Source organism: Miscanthus floridulus, chromosome 10 (genome assembly GCF_019320115.1).
Source record: "Miscanthus floridulus cultivar M001 chromosome 10, ASM1932011v1, whole genome shotgun sequence".
In the NCBI taxonomy this organism is placed as follows: Eukaryota; Viridiplantae; Streptophyta; class Magnoliopsida; order Poales; family Poaceae; genus Miscanthus; species Miscanthus floridulus.
Window position 1 is genome coordinate 132,883,090 of NC_089589.1, and position 12,875 is coordinate 132,895,964.

The 12,875-nt window shown below is 45.9% G+C and overlaps 2 protein-coding genes across 2 annotated transcripts; both read left to right on the forward strand.

Annotated features, from left to right (window-relative positions):
• The first annotated feature begins 1,188 nt into the window (after positions 1-1,188).
• On the forward strand, positions 1,189-3,672 carry LOC136485750 (scarecrow-like protein 14). The gene is made up of 2 exons (XM_066482594.1): positions 1,189-3,326; positions 3,395-3,672. Exon 1 carries the CDS (start codon positions 1,413-1,415, stop codon positions 3,192-3,194), a length of 1,782 nt encoding a protein of 593 aa, XP_066338691.1. The 5' UTR covers positions 1,189-1,412; the 3' UTR covers positions 3,195-3,326; positions 3,395-3,672.
• Positions 3,673-9,540: 5,868 nt separating this feature from the next.
• On the forward strand, positions 9,541-12,135 carry LOC136485751 (scarecrow-like protein 9). The gene has a single exon (XM_066482595.1). It carries the CDS (start codon positions 9,888-9,890, stop codon positions 11,766-11,768), a length of 1,881 nt encoding a protein of 626 aa, XP_066338692.1. The 5' UTR covers positions 9,541-9,887; the 3' UTR covers positions 11,769-12,135.
• Positions 12,136-12,875: the final 740 nt, after the last annotated feature.

The window sequence follows — 12,875 nt, forward strand, 5'->3', positions numbered from 1 at the left end:
CTATTTTCATTTAGTTCTTGCATTCAGGTATGTGGGTGCAATTAAGTTATTTTTCACAACTTGAAGATGGAAGATCTCCTGAAAATTTTCAACAACTTCAGACTTGCTCATGATATGATGATGATTTTTCAAAGTTATGTGCATTGTGTACTGGCAACTAAAGTTTGCAATGGTCCCAAAGTTCATGATCGTGTAACTTAAGAAATGTTTCGCTCCTCTTATTGAAATAGGGCGTGTTCTCACAAAAAAAAAGGAAATGTTTCCTGCGATTATGTGATGATACGAAGTTGGGCCTCTTGGCACCGGCAACACACCACGATGAGATGGGAGAGGAGCACAAGCAGAAACAAAACTCAAAGATTTGAATCAGGTAATATTAATTTTCTAGTAATGACACTTGGACATCTTTTTGAATTAAACTTAGACATTACCTTAGTCTAAACATGGTCACTAACTTAAATTGATGAGGAATTAGCTAATTACGTACTGACCAGAGCCGGCAGGTGTCACCTATGCCTCTACAGACTACAGATGTAGTAGCTAGGGTCGATATAGATGAAGTAGATGTGCTAATCTTCACTTATTTTAGAGTTAGGACTTTCTCTTGATCTAAGATATAGATGCATGTGTGTGGTCTCTTGGAATATGGGGCCGAGCTTCCAACCCCTTGCAACGTCCAATAGACCGGTTAGATTGGTTTACATGTGAGAGCTTTTTTCCTTGTCTGCATCACGCTCAGAAATAATTATAATAACAGGCTGCAAATAGACTGAATACTGAGGTGGAACAGAGAGGAGAGGAGAGAGAGGCGAAGCGAAATGTAAGTTTACAGCCGGCTTAGGCACAGGAACCAAGAAACTTCGTAAGAGAGACAAGTGTGTCATATATTAATAGTGAAGAGCTAACTACTGTACGCGTGGGTTGAGAGATGAGTTACGAGGATCCTTACGACCAGCAACCGGCTATATTACTAGCCTTGCTCTCACGCGATCATGCATTTATCATCCATATACAATTTCAGAAACAGTATCTTTCTACGAAACAGATGGGGGGTGGGGGGGGGGAGGGCGGGGGCGGCAGACAAGGGGGGGGGGGGGGGGGGGGGGGGCGGCAGACAAAAGGGTACAAGCAGATGATGACCTTGTGAAGATGCTGTTGCTGCATTACGAAACGAACAACAAAGTTTGGTTCAGAAACCGACAGAAATGGAACAAGAAGATCAGTAGCCTACATGACAGAAACAAGACACCATAATTGGCTACTTAATCATCGATTCGAGCTCCACGAGGAGGTGATGAGGTCAATCGCTCGTCATTCCATCCAATTCCACCCACCACCACCACCTGCTTCTGCTTCTTTTTAAGCAAGAAGAATCCGCCCGCCATTGCAGGTAGCTTGTAGGCAGGCAGCGCATGCGCATGACAGCACCCCGTGTCTTCCCAGGCTTCACGCCGGCGTCCCGCGTCGACGCCGACGCGGCCTCCTCCTCTTCCTACCTCTCCCGCATTTCTCTTCTCATGGAAGAGGAAGAGGAGGACGACCTCGCCGACCACCCCGCGCTCCTCCACGCCCAGCAGCCCTTCGCCCAGATCCTCTCCGGCGGCCCCTTCTTGCCGGACCAAGGCCCCGTCTTTCCAGGCGGCTCGCCCGAAGACAAGGAGTACGGAACGGACATGTTCACAGCTGCATTCTTCAAGGGCGTGGAGGAGGCCAGCAAGTTCCTGCCAGCCTACACCGCTGCCACACTGCTGAGCAACGACACAAGCGGCGGCGGCGGCAAGGGCCGCAGGGACAGGCACACCGTCGGCGGCGACGACGAGCTGGAGGCTGATGCCAGCAGGACCAGCAATCTGGCGATGGCAGAGTCGGAGGAGGCCGGCGCCCGCGAGATGTTCGACGAAATGATGCTGAGGGGATTCGATGTCTGTTCCAAGGAGATGGAGGGCCTGGCCATTTCCGTTGAGAATGTGCCCGCGAAGGACGATGGCAAGAAGAAGGCGAGGAAGAGGAGCAGGGCACGGGGCAAGCGCCGGCCGGCCAGGGTGGTTGACGTGCACACCTTGCTCATCCACTGTGCCAAGGCGGTTATCGACGACCGCCGGAGCGCAGATGAGCTGCTCAGTCAGATCAAGGAGCACGCCTCGCCTACCGGGGACGCCACACAGCGGCTTGCCTACTGTTTCGCGCAGGGGCTGGAGGCACGGCTGGCTGGCACCGGGAGCCAGGTGTACAGGTCACTCACCACGGACCGGACCTCGCTCGTGGAGTTCCTCAAGGCCTATCAGCTCTTCATGTCAACCTGCTGCTTCAGGAAGGTGGCATTCATGTTTGCCAACAAGACCATCTTCGACGCCGCAGTTGGCAGGAGCAAGCTGCACATCGTGGATTATGGCCTCCATTCTGGCTTCCAGTGGCCGGAGCTGCTGCGCTTGCTGGGGACTAGGGACGGTGGGCCACCGCAGGTCAGGGTCACCAGCATTGACCTCCCACAGCCTGGATTCCGCCCAGCAAACCACATGGCAGAGATGGGTTATCGCCTTACCAACTGTGCCCGTGAACTCTGTGTGCCACTGAGTTTCCGTTCTGTGGTGGCACCATGGCACACCGTTTGCATCGATGACCTGAATGTGGAACCTGACGAGGTCCTCGTCGTCAACGATCTGTTCAATTTCAGGACCCTGATGGACGAGAGCATCATATCAGACAGCCCCAGCCCTAGGGATGTTGTCCTCAGCAACATCAGAAAAATGAAGCCTGATATCTTCATCCAAGCCATCGTCAATGGTTTTTACGGCACCACCTTCTTGTCACGGTTTCGGGAAGCCCTCTTTTACCACTCTGCGCTGTTTGACATGCTTGATGCGACCATGCCCCGGGAGAGCCAACTGCGCTTGGTGCTTGAGCGGGATATCTTTGGCTGGGTTGCCTTGAATGCCATAGCATGTGAGGGAGAGGACCGTGTGGAACGTGGTGAAACATATAAGCAGTGGGAGGTCAGAAACCAGCGGGCTGGCCTAAGGCAACTGCCCTTGAATGGAGAGACTGTTAAGATGGTGAGGGACATGGTCAAGAACCAATACCACAAGGATTTTGTCATTGAGGAGGGTCAGCAATGGTTGTTGCAGGGGTGGAAGGGCCGCATCCTCTTTGCCCACTCAATGTGGGCGGCAGATGGTGCTAGCTCCGATTGTTAGTTTTACACAATGAAACAATACAGATATATTGATATTAATGCCAGATATAATTATGGCTAGTGTTATGATGTGGTGATGTATATATATGATCCAATGGATTTGACTTGGTGACATGTTTCTGTATGACTTCAGGTAGGCAGCAACTGCATTTACTCTCATTGTGACATCTTTCCTGTGGTCTGATTCATTTGTACATGCAGGTGAGGAAGAAAGTAGTGAGGCCACTGAGGTCAAAGACTAGTGAAAAATAAATGAACAGAAGACTAGTGAAAAATACATGAGGCCACTGAGGCCTCATTTATATTTATATTGGACACATGATGACAATGTTATTGTAACTATCGGCTCAGGCCAAGGAAGTTAGTACAATAATCACTAGGCTTGTTGCTACTGAATGTCGTTGCCTGATAAGTATCTGCTTAAATGACATGCTTTGTTAAACAATCTTTTGTAGGTCAATCAGGTTCCAGGTACATGATTGTGGATGATGGGCTAATGTTTCATTTGTAGAGTTAGATCTGCTTGCACTTATCTGCCTCTAGAGTAATTTTTTTTCTCGAAAAAGCCTCTAGAGTAATTATCTGCCATGTAAAGTAGCGAATTTGCTTTGCATATCTTTCATTCTTGTACCTATGCTGATGGTTTCTTTTTGGCCCATGAGTCCTGAAACTATTCTGATTCTGAATAAAGTAGATCCCAGTTAAACCTTTGTCCGTTTGGGTGATGCTTATTACTTGCATCTATTTATTCCTCCATGTTTCAGGTCATAGATTTACAGTTTGGAGTATTATGCCTATCTACGTGCATATAAAGGAAATCAGCCTGGATAAGGTGCACTCATATAGATTGTACTCTATACTGTTTGCAAAATAATCCACACGGCCAGACCACAGAATTGCAATCTTATGTTTGAGAGCTGGAGCCATAACTTTTAAATTTTCTTGTACTTCAAGTTATTATATTAAAATTTTCAGAGAAATATTTCTTAGGACATTACATATCATTCACAACAATCTTCATGTTACTCCCTCTGTTCCAAAATGTAAGTAATTTTAGTTTTGTCCTAAGTCAAAGTTCTCTAACTATCCTTGGACAGGGTTACTACAAGTTCAATTCAGCACAAAAGCCTTGTTTGACATGAGCATGGCGACCATCCATTGGGGATGGCTCTGATAAAAAATTCTTGTCTGATTGGTAGCTGCATAACTCCGCCTATGGTGGGGCGCCTTTGGTGTCCCAGCATAGCAGGTCCCAAGCCCTGGTAAAGGAGGAGGGTTGTGTTAGGCGTGGCGAGCCAATGTAAAAACTTAGCCACTTAAATGGAGATGAAACCCGAAAGAAAATCGTTGGGGCGTAACCCTCTTAGCGACGCGCCATATCGGAACCCGGGTATGGTGTTAAATGGGCAAGGGCCGGGTCGTCACCCCCGTGACGCGCCGTGTCATGATCTGGGCATGGTGTCAAGTAACCAAGGATCGGGTCGTCGCTTCCTTAGTGGCGCGCTACATCGGCGCCCGGGTGTAGTGAAAAATGAGCAAGGGTCTTCGCATCAGAGTCGACGGGTGCGAAGGGTAAGGAAGCTAGTCGAACCAACTAGGATCCGTTTAGGTAGTTGGAATGTAGGGTCACTTACAGGTAAGTTAAGAGAATTAGTTGATACCGCGACTAGGAGGCGTGTAAATATATTATGCGTTCAAGAGACTAAATGGAAGGGTCAGAAGGCGAAGGAGGTGGACAATACAGGTTTCAAGCTTTGGTACACAGGGACAGTCGCGAATAGAAATGGAGTAGGAGTTTTGATTGATAAGAGCCTCAAGAATGGTGTGGTGGGAGTGAGAAGGCAAGGAGATAGGATTATCTTAGTCAAGCTTGTCGTTGGTGATATGGTCTTGAACGTAATTAGTGCGTATGCCCCCCAAGTAGGTCTCGACGAGAGTGCTAAGAGACAGTTCTGGGAAGACTTAGATGGCCTGGTTAGAGTTATACCTAGTAGTGAGAAGCTTTTTATAGGAGGAGATCTTAATGGGCATGTAGGTACTACAAGCGCAGGTTTCGAGGCAGTTCATGGAGGTTTTGGGTATGGTAGTAGGAATCAGGAGGGGGAGGAAGTTCTGGACTTCGCGGTAGCTTTTGACCTGATGATAGCCAACACTTTCTTTAGAAAGAGAGAATCACATCTAGTGACCTTCAGTAGCGGACAACACTGTAGCCAGATTGACTTTGTCCTCGCAAGAAGAAAGGACAAACGAGCATGCTTGGATTGCAAGGTGATACCAGGGGAGTGTGTTGTTTCTCAACATAAGCTTTTGGTGGCAGATTTTCGTTTTCAGGTGCGTGCCCGTAGGGATAAACACGCTAAGATTGAAAGAACAAAGTGGTGGAAACTGAAAGGGGAGACGTCAGAGGTATTTAGGGAAAGGGTTATCAAAGAGGGCTCTTGGAAGGAAGAAGACGACATAAACAATATGTGGGACAAGATGGCAACCAACATTCGGAAGGTAGCCTCAGAGGTGTGTGGAGTAACCAAAGGAAGGGGACGCGAGGCTAAAGACACTTGGTGGTGGAACGAGGAAGTCCAAAGGGCTATTAAGGAGAAGAAAGAATGCTATAGACGCTTGTACCATGACAGGAGTGTGGACAACATAGAGAAGTACAAGATGGCAAAGAAGACTGCAAAGCGAGCTGTAAGTGTGGCAAAGGGTAGAGCGTACGAGAATCTTTACCAACATTTGAGTACGAAGGAAGGAGAGAAGGACATTTATAGGATGGCTAGGGTTCGTGAGAGAAAGACACGGGACTTCAACCAAGTTAAGTGCATTAAGGATGAAAGGGAGCATCTCTTGGTAAAGGAGGATGAGATCCGACATCGATGGCAAGAGTATTTTGACAAATTGTTCAATGGTGAGAATATGGACACAACCTTTCAGTTGGATGACTCTTTTGATGACACCAATAGGCGCTTTGTGCGGAGAATCCAAAAATCTGAGGTCAGAGAGGCGTTGAAAAGGATGAAAGGAGGTAAGGCGATGGGACCGGATGGTATCCCAATCGAGGTGTGGAGATGCCTCGGGGACATAGCTGTAGTATGGTTGACCAAGTTGTTCAACCATATTTTTCGATCAAACAAGATGCCTGATGAGTGGAGGAGAAGTATATTGGTACCGATCTACAAGAATAAAGGGGATATTCAAAGTTGTACAAATTACCGGGGAATTAAGTTGATGAGCCATACTATGAAGCTATGGGAGAGAGTTATCGAGCATCGCTTGAGAGCAATAACGCGGGTCTCTATGAACCAATTTGGTTTCATGCCCGGAAGGTCAACCATGGAAGCCATTTTCTTAATAAGACAAGTTATGGAGCGGTATAGGGAGAAGAAGAAGGACCTACACATGGTTTTTATTGACTTGGAGAAGGCTTATGATAAAATACCAAGGAATGTTATGTGGTGGGCTTTGGACAAACATAAAGTCCCAACGAAGTACGTCGGGCTCATTAAGGACATGTACAACAATGTTGTGACTAGAGTTCGAACAAGTGATGGAGACACGGATGACTTCCCGATTAGGATAGGACTACATCAAGGGTCAGCTTTGAGCCCTTATTTGTTTGCTTTAGTGATGGATGAGGTCACAAGGGACATACAAGGGGACATCCCTTGGTGTATGCTTTTCGCGGACGATGTAGTGCTAGTTGATGAAAGCCGGACATGAGTGAATCAGAAACTAGAGTTATGGCGGGAGACTTTGGAGTCCAAAGGTTTTAGACTTAGTAGAACTAAAACTGAGTATATGAGATGTGACTTCGGCACTACTACTCGGGAGGAGGAAGATGTTAGTTTGGAAGGTCAAGTAGTGCCTAGGATGGATACCTTTCGATATTTATGATCAATGCTACAGAGGGACGGAGATATTGATGAAGATGTTAGCCATAGAATCAAAGCAGGGTGGATGAAGTGGCGGCAAGCGTCTGGTGTCCTATGTGACAAAAGGGTACCACAGAAGCTAAAAGGCAAGTTTTATAGGACGGCGATTAGACCTGCTATGTTGTATGGTGCAGAATGTTGGCCTACGAAAAGACGACATATTCAACAGCTAAGTGTCGCGGAAATGCGTATGTTGCGTTGGATTTGCGGGCATACAAGAAGGGATCGAGTTCGGAACGATGATATACGTGAGAGATTAGGGGTAGCGCCAATTGAAGAAAAGCTTGTCCAACACCGGTTGAGATGGTTTGGACATGTGCAACGGAGACCTCCAGATGCACCGGTGCGTAGTGGAATCCTAAGTCAGGATAGTAACGTGAAGAGAGGCAGAGGAAGACCGAAGTTGACTTGGGTAGAGGCAATAAAAGGAGACTTGAAAGGATGGAATATACCCAAAGACTTAGCCTTAGATAGGAATGCTTGGAAGACAGCTATTCACGTGCCTGAACCTTGATTGTTTCTGTTGGGTTTCAACTCTAGCCTACCCCAACTTGTTTGGGACTTAAAGGCTTTGTTGTTGTTGTTGTTGTTGTTGTTGTGATTGGTAGCTGCATGGATAAACAATTTCAGAAGTGGCTCCTAATCTCATTGGCCTTATCCCATGGTGAGCATCAATCAAAGAACTGTTTGCGAAGCTCTTGTGTGCCGAAAATGGGTGGAAGATATCAAAGGATCTATGGTCGTGATTGTTGAATATCTTCATTTATGGGATCTGTTAGAAGATTGGACCTCCAGCATGGAGTGCAAGATCAATATATTTGGAAGCTATCTGTTTCGGGTTACTACACCTACAAATCAGCATATAGGGCCTGTTTCCTTTGAACTCAGGCAGCTTTGCTTGGCTCTCCATCCACTCTGCTGTTTGACATGCTTGATGCGACCATGCCATTGGAGAGGCAACTGCACGTGGTGCTCGAGCGGGATATCTTTGGCTGGGTTGCCTTGAATGCCATTGCCTGTGTGGAACGTGGTGAGACATATAAGCAGTTGTTGGTCAGAAACCGACAGGCTGGCCTAAGGCAACCTCGTGGAATGAGGAGAATGTTAGAATGGTGAGGGACGTGATCAAGAACCAATACCACAAGGATTTTGTCATCGAGGATGGTCAGCAATGGCTGCTACAGGGGTGGAAGAAGGGCCACATCCTCTTAGCCCATTCAATGTGGGTGGCAGACGGTGCTCGCTCCGACTGTTACTTTTTCACAATGAAACATGTACAGATATGGATATTAATACCAGATACAGTTATGACTGGTGTTATTATGTGGAGATGTATATACACGATCCAGTGGATTTGAATTGGTGGCATATTTCTTTTTGACTTCAGGTAGGCAGTCACTGCATCTACTCTCAATTTGACGTCTTTCCTGTTATCTGATTTATTCGTGCATGTAGGCAAGGAAGAAGATAGCTAGGCCACAGAGGTCAAAGACTCCAGTGAAAACTAAATGAACTGAAGAATGTGGTGATCTCATCCTCATGTATTTTTAAAATGGATACATGATGACAATGTATTGGAAGTTGGAACTATTGGCTCATGCCATGGAAATTAGTTACACTAGTCACTAGGTTTTGTTGCTACTGAGTGTAGTTGCCTGATAAGTATCTGTTCAAATGACATGCTTTATTGAATCAGCTTTTGTTGGTCAATCAGGTTCAAGGTACATGTTTGTGTCAGATGAGCAGGATGTTTCATCTTGAGTCATATCTGTTTGTACTTCCATGCCTCAAGAGTAACTATGTCATGCCATATAAAGTAGCAGATTTTCTTTGCTTATCTTTCATTCTTGTGTTGATGGTTTGTATTTTGTCAGTCAGTCCTCAAACTTTTCTGATTATAAATAAAGTAGATTCCAATTAAACTTGAGTCCATTTGGGAGATGCTTATTTCTTGCATTGAATCTCTGTTTATTCCTCCATGTTTCAGGCCATATATTCGCAGTTTGAAGTATTATGCCTACCTCTACGTGCAAATAAAGGAATCAGCCTGAATAAGGTGTACTCATTTAGGCTGTATTCTATACTCTTTGCAAAATAAACCACACCATTGAAAATGCAATCTTATGGTTGAGAACCAGAGCCATAACTTTTTGTCCAATAGTATAATGTTTTTCTTGTGTATATCAAGTTACTTTATTAAATTCTCACAGAAATAGTTCTTAGGATATTTATTTATCTTATACATCCATCTCATATTTGGTCCACCTAAACACTTCATGTTAGTCTGTAAAATATATGTAAATACGTTTTGCATTGCACAACTGAGACTTCTTGCTTGTCTAGTTTTAAAGGTAAAAGAAATAAAATGCTATATATGTTTGCTCCATGCAATATTGGGATAACATCTTGGTTGTCCAAATCATAGTTCTTAAGGCGTAAAGGCGAGGCATGACAATGTGCCACCGCCCAGATGCCTAGGCGCCCGCCTTAGACGCCTAGGCGCCCGCCTTAGACGCCTAGGCGAGCATTTTGCAAGGCGCTTGGGGGTCGCCTGGACGCCTAGGCGACGCCTTAAGAACTATGGTCCAAATAGCATTGGAATTGTAGATAGTTACTGTCTTGATTGTCCAAGTGGCATTGGAATCATCAAACTTATCCTCCTGACCATAGTTTCTTGGCATTATCTGGCACTACCATACACATTGACAAGGTCTGCTCTCCACATAATATGTACCAGAAGCTACCATGCCACACCTCCACTGATCACCATGGCCACCACCCCAGAGGAATTCTTTGCTGCGGGTCTCATGGAGATGGAGCCTTCATCACCTTCCCCATCTATCAACCTTCCCCTGATGCCTGATGGTGGCGGTCAAGGCCCACTCTCAGATGATGATCTTGTGCTCTCCTACATCTCAGGCTTGCTCATGGAGGAAGACATTGATGACAAGCTGTTGGGCCAATACTCTGATCACCCTGCACTACTACAGGCACAGCAGCCCTTTGCTCAATTGCTCTCCTCCCCTTCCTTCAATGCAAACATTGATAATACTTTCAACAGCGGCAACATGGAGGGGGCTAAGAATTCATTGCAGGGTTGCAGTGGTGATCAATACACACTCAGCTCATCCTTCTCGAAAGGTGTGGATGAGGAGGGGCAGTTCTCAAAGGGATTGGAAGAGGCTCATAGGTTCTTGCCTGGAGAGAATAGCTTTGGAAAGGGTGAGCAGGTGATTCAAATCTTCAAGGAAACTAGCAACCCTAGAGGGCTCAAAAAGAGGTATAACCGAGATGAGCATATGAAAGAGGAGGCAGGCAGGACCAGGAAACCTATGATAATAAGGGAGGAGCTAGAAGAGATTGGCATCCGTGAGATGTTTGATGAAATGATGCTGCATGATGATGAGCTATGCATCAGGGACAAGGAGAAGCTGCGCATCGCTATGACCAATGAGAAGAAAAACAAAACTAAGGGCAGGAGCAAGGCTGCAACAGATGTAGTGGACCTACGTACATTGTTGTTCCATTGTGCGCAGGCGGTAGCTATGAACGATCACACGGTCGCAGTTGAACTGCTCAAGCAGATTAAGCAGCATGCTTCAGCAACAGGGGATGCCACACAGAGGCTAGCTCAATGTTTTGCCAAGGGGCTGGAAGCACGGCTAGCGGGCGCGGGAATGCAGCTCTGGAAGTCGCTCATGGCAGAGCACCCCATAGTCATGGATTTCCTCAAGGCCTACAGCCTTTTTATGGCAGCCTGCTGCTTTCACAAGATAGCACTCAAATTTTCAATTATGACCATTGAGGATGCCATGGTGGGTAAGAGCAGTCTGCATATTGTGGATTACGGTTTGCATTATGGGTTCCAGTGGGCAGGCTTAATCCGCTGGTTGGCAAATAGGAATGGTGGCCCTCCAGAAGTGACAATAACGGCAATCAGTCACTCCCAGCCCAGGATCTACCCAGCTCAGCAGATTGAGGAGCAAGGGTGCCGTCTCAGCAAGTGTGCAAAAGAGTTTGGCTTGCCATTCAAGTTCCATGTCATTACAAAAAAATGGGAGGAAGTTTTCATTGAGGACTTGAACAAAGACACCGATGAGGTGCTTATTGTGAATGACCTTTTAAATTTTAGCTCCTTGATGGATGAGAGTGTATTTTTTGATGCCTCAAACCCCAGAGACACTGTCCTCAGCAATATCAGGAGAATGAGGCCAAGTATCTTCATCCAGAGCATTGTGAATCGTTCATCTGGTACTTCCTTCTTGTCAAGGTTCCGGGAGTTACTATTCAATTACATGGCATTGTTGGACATGTCAGATGCAACTATGCCACGGAACAGTGAATCACGGTTGGTGCTGGAGCAAGGTTTGCTTAGGCGTTGTGCACTGAATGATATTGCATGTGAAGGTGTAGACCTTGTGAACCGCCCTGAGAAGTATATGCAATGGCAGGTGAGAAACCAGCGTGCAGGCCTGAGACAGCTGCTACTGAAACCAAGCATTATTAAAGCACTGAAGGATGAGGTCAAGAAGGAATACCACAAGGACTTTTTTCTCAGTGAGGATGGTCAGTGGCTTCTGCAAGGGTGGAAGGGGCGCGTCCTCTTTGCGCACTCAACATGGGTAGCAGAAGATGCCATATCTGAATGAAGCTTCAGTTTTTTGCCACTGAATGGTACCATAGTCTTCAACTCTTCATCAGCTCTCTTTATACTGCTTGTCAGGGTCAGGTCCAGTGCAGCAGTTGCTGAAAAGCATTTAGTACTCTTAAAAGATAGATATGGGTATTGAGGACTTCAAGGAGAGAATTGTCAGCGACCCTCACCAAATATTTTCGACTCCCTTTTATTGTAATTTCCCAATGGCCAGTTGGTATCTTTGGTCATGGGTTTGATCAAATCTTGCAAAATAGCTCAGGAGGAAGATGCACTGTTCAGTGAGGCAGTATCTTTTGTGTTGTGAGTTGAATTTTTCAGTGGACAGTTTCTCATGTATAAGTTAGTGTTCAGTTTTGGCTTTGAACTCTAAAGAAGAAAAGTTATCAGTACTAGTTTCTTGCAACTGATGCTACTACTAATCTTCTGTAGCTGCCTGAGGTGTTGGACATGTAAAGTATTCGGAGATGATTTCTCTGCAAAAGTTAGTTATGGTTGCACCAACTATTCAAAATGGCGTCCAGAGATTTGCTTCTTGATACTATGCATGTTTAATGTGTTTTAGTTTCTTTTCGTCTTGTTTAGACAAGCAATTTTCGAAGCAGCACATATAAGCTACCTATTTCTTTCCTAAACTTTGCTTCATTCTGCATGCATGTTTCTTTTTAATCTCAAATCAATAGCATTTCTTCTCAATGGTTTGAAGTATATACACTATGTGGTAATGTAGAAACAGAAGGCTTCATGATCAGCATGTACAACACGCCTAACATTCTTCTGAAGTTCATTTTGTTGCAGCTTGTCCATGCGATTGCTTAGAAATTTTTAAGGCCCTGTTTGGCAGGGCTCCGGCTCTGGCTCCTCCGGAGGAGCCCTGCCAAACGTTTTGCAGGAGAGCCGTTTTTCAGTGAAAAAGAAAGGAGCCGGTGCCGTTTTTATGGCTCCTCCAAAACGGCTCCGTCTCCTCCGGAGAAGCCCTGCCAAACACCCCTAAGTTTAAGTGCAAAATAGGAAAATTTGTTCAACATTTTTATGTAGTTGTGTCGGGTATAGATAGTAGGGATACCCAAAGTAAGGAAGTTAGCGCCCACGCTGACTTCCC